The sequence below is a fragment of the Podarcis filfolensis genome (assembly GCF_964270895.1).
Source record: "Podarcis filfolensis genome assembly, chromosome: 4".
Lineage (NCBI taxonomy): Eukaryota > Metazoa > Chordata > Lepidosauria > Squamata > Lacertidae > Podarcis > Podarcis filfolensis.
In genome coordinates this window covers 36083871-36097244 of record NC_139607.1, presented here as the reverse complement: position 1 = coordinate 36097244, position 13374 = coordinate 36083871, and the positions used below count along the sequence as shown (strand labels likewise).

General features: G+C 40.6%; 1 protein-coding gene across 4 annotated transcripts in view; it reads left to right on the top strand.

The window, feature by feature from the left end:
• The window catches only part of NLGN4X (neuroligin 4 X-linked), a 154979-nt gene that overhangs the window by 27637 nt on the left and 113968 nt on the right, over nucleotides 1–13374 (top strand). For all 4 annotated transcript variants that reach the window (XM_083612125.1, XM_083612127.1, XM_083612124.1 and 1 more), the window contains exon 2: nucleotides 9168–10044. In XM_083612125.1, the coding sequence (XP_083468251.1) occupies nucleotides 9573–10044 (472 nt within the window). In that variant the 5' untranslated portion in view covers nucleotides 9168–9572. The remainder of the gene's footprint in view (nucleotides 1–9167; nucleotides 10045–13374) is intronic.

The following is a 13374-nucleotide window of genomic DNA, read 5'->3' as shown; positions in this document are numbered from 1 at the left end:
ACAAAAAACAATGGAGGGTGGGGGACAACTAAGCCGTTCCACTGTCGGTGTTAATTTTGACCTTATTTACTGTGAGAAACTGTTGAAGAATTTATCCACACACCTCAGGACAATTGGCTGAAATGGTGCCCCAATTTCTCTGCCCAAAATAGGCTTCAAAATGTTGCAGGGTCTTCTACCATACTATTTTCCAAATGTACCTTTGCTAACTGATTAATATACTGGGGATGTCTGTTTATGATTGCCAAGTATAATTACTTTCTCTGTCACCAATTTGTTTTGATTGTGCCATAAAAGAGCATTCTCTTGGCATTTAGAGTATGATAATTCAGGGAAAACCAATCAGAACAACCAGCACTTATCTCTGTGACTATATTGCCTTTGCATAACTTATCAGCATTCTAGCTGAGCGATGCATAACAACCGTGTTTTCTGTCCTGAATCAGACAAATTGTTTTTAGCTAGAGGTACCTAGCACAACACTTTCCCTTGGAACGTGGTTAACACTTATGTCCACACAGCAACCTATGTGACTTTTGCAACCACTGCTGGACAAAGATAGCTTGCTCACTGTGATCCTTATACTGGTAACCTTTCAATTGCAATGTGCTCTATGGGACTTCCCTTGAAGTTGACCTGGAAGCTGCAACTGATGAAGAATGCTTCAGCGAGGTTGCTGAGATGTCCACATATTTTACCTGTGCTGAGGTAACTGAATTGGTTGCCAACCAGCTACCTAGTCAGGTTTACAGTACTCTTGTTAACATAAAAACCCTGAACAACTCGGGACCAGGTTACCTAAAATAATTCCTGCATAGACCTTTAATATCACTTAGATCATCTGGGGAAAATTCTACTCATGGCACTGGACCCTTCATAATATCACAGAGCATTGATCTGAAAACAGGCATTTTCTGCAGTTGCCCCTCTTCTGTGGAATACCCATCCCTCTGCCATACACAAAGTAACAATCATGTCAGCTGCGTTCCATTGCTGACAGAGGGGGAGAATGTGGAGAGACAGGTGGAGGTAATAAGGCAGGAATGCAGAAGGGGGAGGAGGAGCCAATTTGCAGTAGAAGCCAGAGAACAAGGAGAGTGCCGAGAACAAGGAGAAGGGAAGGGGGAGTTCAAAGGAGAAGATGCAGACTGACAGCTGTAGCTCAGACTCAGAGGGAGCGCTACCGGGAATTGCCCATCCCCAGGTGTGTAGGCTTGCAAAGATTAATGAAAGATGTGAACAGGAAAGGAAGCATAAGTGGAGCTTTAAAAGTGGGAGGAGGAAGGGGCGTACCTCAGACTCAGCAACAGCAAACTTGGAAGCTGATGCTGAGTGACTGAGCTCCAGAGTGATTTGTGTGTTTTGAGTAATAAAACCTGAGTTAATTGCTGCCAGCGTTGTCTTGCTTCGGTAGGAAAGACCCAACCATAACAAATCATCAGTTGCTGCAGATGTGGTGTGAAGACTTATCTCTGCCCAAGCTTTCCTTGACCCGTATTATCAGACCTGTTTTATGTGAATCCCCTAATACCTGTTTTATTATTTTACATGGTTTTATGTTGCTGCTTTATTGGTTTTGGACTGCATTTCTTATTGATACTTCTTAACATAAATGTACTCCACTTAGATTTTTGAAATATTAAGCAATTTATAAATGCCTTTAAAGATGCTAGAAATACTTGGGACTATGGTAACCTGGGTTCAAGTTCCTGCTCAGCCATGATGCGTATTGAATTATTTTGAGCTAGTTACTATCTCTCTGTTGAAGCTATTTCATAAGAATGTTGTATGTTTAAAATGGGACAAACACAAATCATTTGCCCTTAGGGGAAACATGATATGCAAATATGATGAATTAAAAAGAGTAAGAGCTCCTCCAGACAAATTGTTTGTTCAGCACTCATCCTGACTTGCTTGCACAATAAATTTGGTCTTTATTAAACATTCATTCTTATTCGTTTACAGGGTAGTTATATGACAATGAATATTCATTCTACACCCATCCTGGTTGGGATCCCATTAATTATTTCTTCATCCCACACTTTTAAATTCATTTTCCCATCACTTTCCAAACCACAAAAAGTTGCACTGGTTAACAACCACTTAATCCACTTCAATTGAAAAAAATCTAAAGCTACAGTATGCCATTGAATCCTTCCTGAAAAATAGGAATGGTCTGGAGGCACCCTAAGTGAATACAATTCAGAAATGTGCACACAGAGCTCCTGTGCTAAACTACCCATTTACATAGGCACCTATGTGCAAAGATTCCATTGCATAAGCATAGCTGCCCTAAACAACAAAGGGAATAGGAAAATATGCACCCATTAGAATTCTGTGTGTACGCTTGACCTCTTTGTATCGGAGCCATATTGTGCCACTCATTCTCCTATGAGTCATGTACTTTGTTCATACCAGCTTTGGAGATTAATGTAAGTGTTATTTTTGTCCACTGCCTAGTTTCAGCCAACTGCTACGGGCTATTGGATTTAGTGACACTGAGCAATTAAGAAAATAAATATTATTGCCTAGAGCACTGTGTTACAGGGCATGCCAAGAAAAAAAAGTTATAAGGTTTTGTTAGATTATAAAGAATCCTAAAGGATGCTGGGAATGGGCCAGAAACCTAAAGCACTAAATAGTATAGAAAAACGATGCCAGATCATTTCATTTTTTCTTTTTTTTTAACCCACCACTTAAAATGTCCTAGTTCAGGACGGCAGAGCTTCTGATTTTCCTAGTGAATGCATTCTGCCAGGCGTCTATTGTGGCTAGGGATGGATGGACCTGTCACTTTCAGTTCTCTGTTTATCTTTTTTTTTCCAATTGTGAATTCAGTTCTCCAGATTTCCACAGCAATTTGGCATTATGATTATGATTATTTTTAAAAATGTAATGAAAATTCATCAGCATTTTAGTGTAGATTTCTCCTAATAAACACAAATTTGTATGCAGTTTTGACTAAAGTACATATTTTTGCAAGTAATTTCCCCTGATATAATGCATTATCGGTATGTTATCTTTCACTAATATATTTCTTTTTGTGCACACTTCCCCATAATATATGCATTTTTGTAAACATTGCTTTGTTGGAGAACTGCATTGCAAAATTCAGATAGGTGTGAATTTCAAAACGATTTCAGAAAGTGATAATTCAGTAGATTTGTCTAGTAAAGAAAATGCCACAGTCTACTGCATCTGGTCCAGCTGACTCCTTCTGAATTAGGCCCTGGAACATAATAAAACTTGAAAACAATGACACATGAAAACAAAGTAAGATGCCTAAACATGCTCAGTGTTTTGTTTATATAATCAGTTGATCTCTCAGGAAATATTCATCCAGGTCTAACCTTGTGCCATCACAACAAATATATTTTTATTAGTACTTATGAACATTTAAAACTCTTTACAATCACAAAATCTATTATCAGTTAAGAAAAATAAGTCTTTTACCAAATCACTTGGGACTGAACCTGGGACCTTCAGCTTTTCATTACTAAGGAGGGTGGTTGGCTGCAGAAGTTCTGTTAACTGGACTTCTACCAAAAGCTGTCTGTATGATCCTTATTGTAGGAATGTTTTGTCTGGATAGCACTTGTTGAAAGTTTCAACAAATGAGAACGCGTGTGTGTGTACATGTGCACAGGCACATGTGCTTGTGTTTTTTTGTGGGGAAAGAGAATATTTTCCTCCTGAATATTATTTTTGTTTTCTGACTCCTCCTTCTTCTGGAACAAAGATGCTGAATTGAGTTAAAATTCTGAAAGCTCATTGATGTGCAAAAATGTAATTAAGCACTGGAAGACATTTTTAAATTTTATGTGTTTGGCTGGATGATAGGGGCTGTCAAGCAAATCATTTTAACGGGTTTAGCTCTGTTATTACAGAAAAGCACTGAGACAGCATGTTTTCTTACTAGGGACTTGCCATGAATAATAAAATTCTGTCTTACTTCCCTTATTATCTGTTTTCCTTTCCTGTAGGGGGAATAAGACAGGATTCTAAGCCTCTGCTCATCTAATTAAATTGCATTTCTACTGTATTTTCCATTTTGTAGTGAAATATATCATACAGAAAAGACCCATTCTCATTTTGGCACCACTTCTGAAATACTGGATTTCATTCTGTAATTGATCATTTTTAGTCTTTCATCCATTCTAGATTGAAAAGGATAAAGAACCGGATCTTCTGTCACTGAAATGACAATGCCTTAATCTCCTTTCTCTGCTTGCTATTTGAATAGTAACCTGGGAGCTGCCTTACTGGGAAAACTATGAGTCCATTTAACTTCCTATTCTTACTCAGACTGATTGTAGAAAAGTATATAGGTATACAGAAGAGTAATAATAACTCATTCCTACCAGCCAGTTCCTGTAGTCTAAGCTTTAAGTACATTGCTATCAAGGAGATCTATACCTAATTCACAAATGACCCCACACTTGTGTGAGCTTCAGACTTTCCTAAGTAATCATTATGTGTGCTTGGAATCTACAGATCTTGAATGCAGTCTCAGAAAAGTCTGAGAGAAGGGTAAAGTGAATAAGTCAGCCTGTTTTGCTCACACAAAATCCAGTGTCAACGTCATTATCCCACGGGGTTTTGGATGGAGGCAAACTGTTTTGTATAGCATCCAAAAGTATGATAAGGGTGGTATTAACTTGGCTTGACACTGGAATGCAACACACACACACATTAGCTCATGGATCAAATGGGAATTGAGATGTGTGTGTGTGTGTGTGTGTGTGCGCGCATGTGTGTGTAAATAAAAGTAAATAGCAAAGACAAACCAACCAACCAGACATTCTTAAATGAAAAATTGTAGCAGAAGTGTTAAATGAGAAGAGGACTATGCCTTGTCTGATCAGGACTCATGAGTACTGGGTCTGCCAATAGCATTTAGTGGAAGTCCCCTACCCTTATTTCCAAAGGGAATGTTGTTTTGGACTTTGAAAGTTGAGAGGTTACAGCTGTGTAAAGGACTGTGTGCATGGACAGAATCCATACAGGGGCCTTCTTGTATGGTAGACGTTACTACCTTGATTCTGCCCATAGCAGTTAAAGCACAACTGTTCACATCATTGAGCATCCCTGCTCCAATTCTTATAGTTGTGCACTGTATCCCCCCCAATATCAGGACAAGTAACTCTGGGACAAATTCCACATGTTGTGTGTCCTGCCTTTTTCCAACCATCTATTCCTTTCCTTGTCCACAGCTGTTGCCCTGTGAAAAGGGAGAGGCAGACACAGGAAGCCACTGGCTCTCTGTAAGACCACCCATTGGCAAACACAGCCTTAGAGGAAGCAAACAAAGCAAAGCTAATCTGTGTGTCATGCAAAGTCTTTGGTGAGGTTGGGGAAGGGAGATTGTTGTTGCTGTCGTTCTGCCATTTATTTATGCATGGTAATCTAGGAAAACATGTTCTCCTGAACAAACTCAGAAGGTATAACTATCATTTAAAACAAGGCTGTGAAAAGCTCTGGAGTAGCTTAGAAATGTTTTCCCCTACTGTTAAGTAAATACAAGCAACAGAGCTGCTAGCATAATTGCAAAAGGTCAACATTTTCATGACCTATCACAGGTGACTCTAAGGCCCTGTTCTAAAAAACAACAGATGGTAATGAAACTCTGCCTGGGATGCACTACTTCAGGCTGCAAAAAGAGCTCACATCATTTAGTAGGAAAGACTTGGAGCAGTAGATCTCTTGCTTTGCATTCAAAAGATGTCAGGTCTTTTGACCTGGTATCTCCAGGTAGGACTGCCAAAGACTCCAGTCTGAATCCCTACATTCAGGGCCAGTGTATTTGCGTACCACATTTTCTACAAATACATCGGTGCCCAAAGCATTTTACAGGATAGACAACTGAAATGCCATAACTGTGATTTGAATACATTGCAATACAGCATGATAAATCCATCATTTAATTCAAAACAGTGGCAAATGTTTAAATGAACATAAAACATACCAGTTGGTCAGTTAGCAATATCCAATGCCAGTAATATTACAGTGGTACCTCAGGTTAGGAAATTAATTTGTTCTGAAGGTCTGTTCTTAACCTGAAACTGTTCTTAACCTGAAGCACCACTTTAGCTAATGGGGCCTCCCACTGCCGCTGCGCCGCCAGCACACGATTTCTGTTCTCATCCTGAAGCAAAGTTCTTAACCCGAGGTAATATTTCTGGGTTAGCAAAGTCTGTAACCTGAAGTGTCTGTAACCCGAGGTACCACTGTATTATAATACCCACAGTATCCAATGCATTCCAGTGGTTCATTATGAGACCTAAGAGATCTCACTCATATGAAACTCAAGGAAAAAGACGAAAAGATAAAGCAAAATAACCACTAGGTTCTTCAGGCAGCCCACCACTACAGTAAATACCATTCTCTCACCTGGGCCTCAAATTTTGGTCCTAAAGGTGCACACTCATCCTTCCGGCAACTCCCCTATTGGCTGACTCTAGAAAGCAGAGCACCAAGAGAGGCAAGATGTCCCCATTAAAGGTTATGCTTCTAAAGAGAGCATAAAAGCATTTGCATACTGACAGAGCCATTGTCTGCTGGTTTAGACAATACTGAGCTAGAGATACTCTGGCCAAATTCTGTGCGACTGCCATAAAACTTAGGGAACAAGTTGTGCTACCAAAATGATTAAGGTTTTAAATAATAATTTTAGGTTATATTTTAGTGATCAAGATTTAATATATTTTTTTAACTGCCGCTATATCTGAATTGTCTCTGTTATACCCAATTGCAATTCAATGTATTCCTGTTGTGTTTTATGATTTTCCTGATATTGTAAGTGTCCTGGAACTGGTCTGTGACTGTAATAATAAAATTCTATTCTATTCTGAGCTAGAGAGACCAGTGACATAATTCAGTATCTGTGAATCCTAAGAGCCCTACTCCACAATCTTCCACACAAAAGGAAGCCTTAAGATATATAAACAAATAATGCCAATAATCTTGTGTGTGTGCTTGTGTGCATACGTGTTTACTGTTAGAGGAAGTCAAGTACCTCCCAGCAGATGGGAAAATTTGCTCCAATGTGCTCAGTGATCTCTTAGAGTTTAGTTTCAATGAATTTCTGTATGAGAATGTGGTTAATACAGTTTAGTTTTAGCTGGAGTCGGGGTGCTGTCCCTAGTGGAGTGGAATCACTCGTGTTTGCTTTTCCTTTGACTGAAAATGTTTCTCATATTACGTTTTTGTGTATTCCATGATGCAACAATCATACAGTTCAGCCGACATTTTCCTTTAGGTTAGCTTGATACGAGTCTAAATGCTACGGAAACTTCCTGTCACTGTCCTGACATTTAACAGTGTAAGCAAAGTCCTACATTAAAATTAGGCCACTTCCTCAGGGCAAATGTGGGGGAGGGAGTTATCTAGATAGAGAGTGCTGAGTGCTCACTTCTTTAAAGAACCCTGGCATGGATTTGTTGAATATTTTGGACCTTATGTGGAAAATTGCATCTTAATGAGGAACTTGAAAGGACACTTCTGTGTTGAGTACATTTTATAGCTAAAATAATGTAGCTATGACAACATGTTCCTTGACAATGGAAAAATTAACACATTTCACATTTGCTTTAGTTATTTATTTTTTAGTAGATTTTCTTTCAGCTGTCTCATTCCGAGGTCTTGCGGTAGGGTTATACATAAAAATGTGCAGAGAAGTAGGCAGGGATAGAAATAAGCAGGGAAGGTCTGTGGCTCAGTGATAGAGCACATGCTTAGATTTGGAAAAGACCCCTGTTTGGAATACTGGGGAGCTGATTCCGATCAATGGAGACTATACAGAGCAAGATGAACCAGAATAAGGCTGCTTCTGCCTATGTCCCTGTCAGGGAACTGCCATCAGCTCAGAGACAAGAGATGGAAGGGCAGTTGTGTTATAGAGAGCCTCCGAAAATCTTGCGAAGCAGTTCCTCTTCCGGCGAGGAGGAAAGCCCTACCTCCAGTGGAGAAGAAGCACAGGGGCAAGGGGATGCTAGGGAGAGCCTTAACATTGAGCCTGAGCAAGCCAGAGAGGCAGAAAGCATGCCCTTGCCAGAGCCCATTCTGCGCAGTAGTTTTTGGCACAGGGAGGGTCGGAAAAGGCTGGGGGTGACAGGACTTTTATGCTGGGGCCTCCCAGCATACACAAACCGACCACTCCCAGATTCTGCTAGCGATTGAGACAGACATGAACTTACTACACTCTTCACTGTAAATAGTTTGCACCAAGAATAAAGCCTGTAAATGACAGGTCAGAGTCCTGCCTGGTTACTCTCGAGCAACCACCATAGCCACTGAGAGTCCCAATTAAAATGTTAGGCAAATAGCTAAGCCTAACAAGTATAAACAAGTCATCTCAAACTGTTCTGAAAGATACTCAGATTTGAGCTTGACTCTGCATGGGGCAAGAGGTGCAATGCATTTTCACACATGTGACTAAACCACCTTTGACCTCTTTCACTACTATTGTATGCATGTGAATGATGTTAAGAGAACTTTTTTTCAACACCACAGCTACATTTTAGTCAGCTACAGTTCTGCATTTGCTTGAAACAAGCCAGGGAAAGGGGGAGAAATGCATAAAAAGACCCTAAATTACAACCCAGTGTGCTGAAGTAGATACTCATTGGACTTCAAATATTGGACTACAGCATCCTGGAGTCAAATCTGTGCTAGTCACACTCAGCATAATGCTTCTGGGTTAAAATGGGGAGGAGACACGATATATACTGCTCTGAGCCCCTTTGAAGCAGTGATGTAAATAAATGGTCAATGCACAAAATAGTAATCAAAGCTAGTGCCCTCTGTTCAATGCCACTGAAATCTTCTCTAAGTTAAAATTTATTTTTTCACATACACAGACAGCAGATGGTTCTGCAGCTAGTTATATAGCTGCTGAGAAATGAAATGTGCAGTGTCACTGCCCAGTGGAGATAGCAGCTACCGTTAAATGGTGTGCTACTCAAGCATTTCTCATTAGCTGTATGTCCCACTGGACTGAAAGGCATTGGAGAATTCTTATATCCTTAAATGGCAGCATGATGTTAATCTAGCAGAAATGGATGAAGGTGATGAAATGGCAGGGAAACAAATTGAAGATTTATTTTAAAATATTGTCAGCAGCAGAGTGTATGTTAATTCTCCCTCTCCCTTCTTTGTTTATTGCACAGGTTGATTCATCATGCTGGAGTTAACTGGAAGGAGCCACCGTGCCAGCGTAGCAGAGTAAATGTTGAACATCTTGCCACTTCTGATTCTTGGATTGTGATATCAGCACCAAAATAGAAGCAGACCCAAGGGATGGGCTTTAAGCAAAAGAACTCCCTTGCTTTTTGTGCCACGGGGATCTGTCTATGGTCGTTCTGCTGATACACATACAACACTCATTTTGGGGGCTTCTTTCTGCCTTGGCAAGATTGTTTTTGCCCCTTATTTTATTTTCCTTGGTCAACTCCTCCCTCCCCTCCCCCCCACTTGCACACTCCCCTCCCTCCTCACTTTTTCCCGCTTTCCCGACTAATTTGATTCTCCATCTGGGTGTGGAAGACAGAGGCCTGCGAATGTTGATGTAAATCATGTCAAGGCCAATGGGACTCTTATGGCTGCCTTTGATCTTTACTCCTGTTTGTGTCATGTTGAATTCTAATTTCCTCTTCTGGATAACTGCTCTAGCGATACGGTTTACGCTTATCGATGGACAAGCACAATACCCAGTCGTAACCACGAATTATGGCAAAATACGTGGTGTAAGAACACCTTTGCCCAATGAAATACTTGGTCCTGTGGAGCAATACTTGGGAGTCCCTTATGCTTCTCCTCCAACTGGGGAAAGACGATTCCAGCCCCCGGAGCCTCCTTCCTCCTGGACCGGCACACGGAATGCCACACAATTTGCTGCTGTCTGCCCACAGTATCTGGATGAGAGATCACTGCTCAACGACATGCTGCCTGTTTGGTTTACTGCCAACTTGGATACTGTGATGACGTATGTTCAAGATCAAAACGAAGACTGCCTGTATCTGAATATTTATGTGCCCACTGAGGATGGTAAGTACATTATTCAGCCATAAGCCGGCCAACTAGCCTGCCTACTACAAATAAGTGAGACTAGGGTATTCGACTGTAGAACATGCTGTAGTCACCTTTCAGCTTTCTCCTTGACTCTTGTTAGACAAAAATGTTATAAAACACAGTAGCTTGTTTATATTAATGCTGATGTGTGTGTCGGCTGTGCATATTTTGCTATCAGAATGCAATTCTATTTTCAGATGTATATCAATCCCCACCACAATGGTTGTTCATGGAGGAAAAGTCAATAAATACTAATAAGAAAAAGAAGAACAACATTAAACCCATTCAAATAGGAAATGAGTTGCTTTGATTATTAGTGTATTATATAGGCCCTCTGAAGAGAAAATAGGTATAGTGTATTTTATTTTGTAGAAGACTTCTGAAATGTCATTGTTTATGTAGGAACTCGTTATACTTCACATTTCTTCGAACTTGTTTGATGAAGGTGTTTGCAGTATAAAGACCTCATCATTTTTAGAAGATTCGCCATTTTAATAATGCTGTACATATATCATTCATGCTGGCAATAAAAATGGGTTAGTCAACAGCTATTGCACAGCAATGAGGAGTCACCATCATTTCTGCCCCAACCCCCACCTTCTGGAACATCCTTCTCTAATAATTTCTCTGTTGATACCTTTTATTGCAAATCTTAATGACATACTTTTCCTGTAACAGGAACAATCTTTTAAACAACATTTTTCTGTAACATACTAACAATGTACTTTGAAAAAGACACCATCGGAGGTATTGATTTCTGGCTTGCAGGCCATGCCTTATTCGAAAAATAACTTGCTGGTTCTACTTCACAGAATAATGGAGAATTGTACTACGTAACAATGTTGGTAAACACTCCAAAGCAGACCATTTCTGTTAATGTCTAATTTTAATAACTGTATGATTTGTCCCCAGTCTTGTAACCTGTGCCAATGTAGGTATGGAAGACTGATTGCCATTAAGCGCTTCATTTTCAATAGCTAAACACTTATATATGTTTTTGAGTATCCAAACTGTTGTAATTCCGTTGCTTTGACTGCTGCTTGGATCCAAGTACAAGTATTGTTGCTGGCTTAATCATTTTTCACTTCAGACGTGGAAATGTAGAAAGTGTAGTAGATGGAATACAATATAGGACACTTAAGCCACCACAAATCATTCTCCCCCACATCAAGGGTGGAGATCCTACAGCTCTAATGGACTTCAGAATAACGTCCTTCAAGCTGCCACCTGCTTCTTCTGTCACACTGCAGCACAGCAAAAACATTTGTATCAAACTGAGATCCTCCTCTCACTTTACCTCGGAAAAAGTCAGTGCATTGATCTCCCACAGGTCATCTTGCTCGGCAATGTTTCCTCTGTGCTGGCAGTAATCTAGGATCCTGGGGTTTTCATGGGTTACGGGGAGCTCCGAGGTAAGGTATGAGACAGCCTTAGTTTAAATGACCTAGCCAAATTGCAGCTAGCTTGGTGGGAGAACAGCAGGGAAGAGTTCAGTGCAGTTTCTCTGTTCCTCTGGTTCAGAGAGAAGGCTGCAGCATAGACTTTCTGTCTCCCTACTTTTCTTTTGCATGTTAAAACAAAGGAGATCTCACCTATCTGTTCTTGAACATGTAGGAATTCAAATAAGTGCCAGGGTTTCTCCTTTTACTTCATTATGCAAAAAAGCTCCATGACATGGTGTACACAATGCAGGGTGCTACACTGTAGGGAGCAGAGATGTGGTCCTCTACCGATGACATTGGACTCCTACTCCCATCAACCACAGCCATCACAGCCAATTTTCAAAGAAGATGGAAATTGTAGCCCAATAATATCTGGAGCGCCAAAGGTTCTCTGCTGGTGACCTGTCAAGCTCCCTGTATGCATTTGAATGCTCATCAGAAGCACTCTTTGTAGAGCAACTCCTGGTTGATACTTCATCCTGAAGTTTTCCCCCTATGAACTCTGTGCACAGCTTTAGACCAAATTTCTTATTATTATTTGGAATGGGAAACTTTCATATCATTAGTGGCATATGATTTTGGAAAATATGATCTAGGACAATGCTTAATCACAACTAATCTGGAAAGCTCCTGTTTGTAGGTAACTAGAAGGAAATATTTAAAAGTATGAGTATTGTGTGCAGGTGGGGGAGGGGATTCAATGCAAATTTTAAAAGGGATACATATATTTTTCCTATGTTGTCCTTGCAGGAAATCTGATGGCAGATTGATTCAGTTCCTTCTTGGTAACTTGAAATCTCTGAGCTAAGCCCTTTGTAAAGTAATTAGCATGACAGTTTTGTTCTAAAGAGCAGCAAACTAATTCAAGTAACAACAGCTTGGGCATGTAACAAAAGTGTTTTAACACCAGCTGTTGTTGTTTTTCCTGAACATGTATGCCTGGGGGAAAAATATTCCTTCCAAAGCTTGCTTCATGCACTTTTAATTAAGAGGTGACCCCACAGAATTTATTCTCTCTCCCACCTTCTTCTTCCTCTTGCCATGAACAATCACTGAAATTTTTGCAAGGTTGTACTTACTCAAGAAACCAACAGAGGGCTCTTCAAGACTTTGAGATGCAGGTGATCCGTGATGGGAGCTTGAGAGCTTTCCAAATGATTGGTTTCCTAGTTCTGGGAATTCCTTCTTTGTAGCAGGCAACAGCTTTTTACTTTGTTAAGTATGGGGGAGGCAATTAGAGGTGTGCAAAAGTATTAAGAGTAGGGCAGCTGAATGTTTGATTCAGGCATATTTTAAACTAATGACTCATCTTTAATTTATCAGGTGATATCCAGCATTAAACGTACTCAGAGTAGACTTGTTGAAACCAAGTTCATAGCTTTTAACGGGTTGACTCCATTCTTTCTCTTTTTGGAGTGCAGAAGGGACCATGCAGTAAGGGCACAATTTGGGGAGCAGCTTTAAGGACAGAAATTGTGGGGAAATGACAGAGGCCATTGTACAATGACAAAAGTAATTGTAATTACTACAAATGGGTAAAAGGGACACGGGTGGCGCTGTGGTGTAAACCACTGAGCCTTGGGCTTGCACACTGATTGCTGGACTGTCCGTGGGCCGGATTGAGAAGGTGATTGGGCTGCATCCGGCCCCCAGGCCTTAGTTTGCCTACCCATGCGGCTTGCTGATCAGAAGGTCGTGGTTTGAATCCCCGCGATGGGGTGAGCTCCCGCTGTTCGGTCCCAGCTCCTGCCAACCTAGCAGTTCAAAAGCACATCAAAGTGCAAGTAGATAAATAGGTGGCGGGAAGGAAAATGGTATTTCCATGTGCTGCTCTGGTTTCGCCAGAAGTGGCTTAGTCATGCTG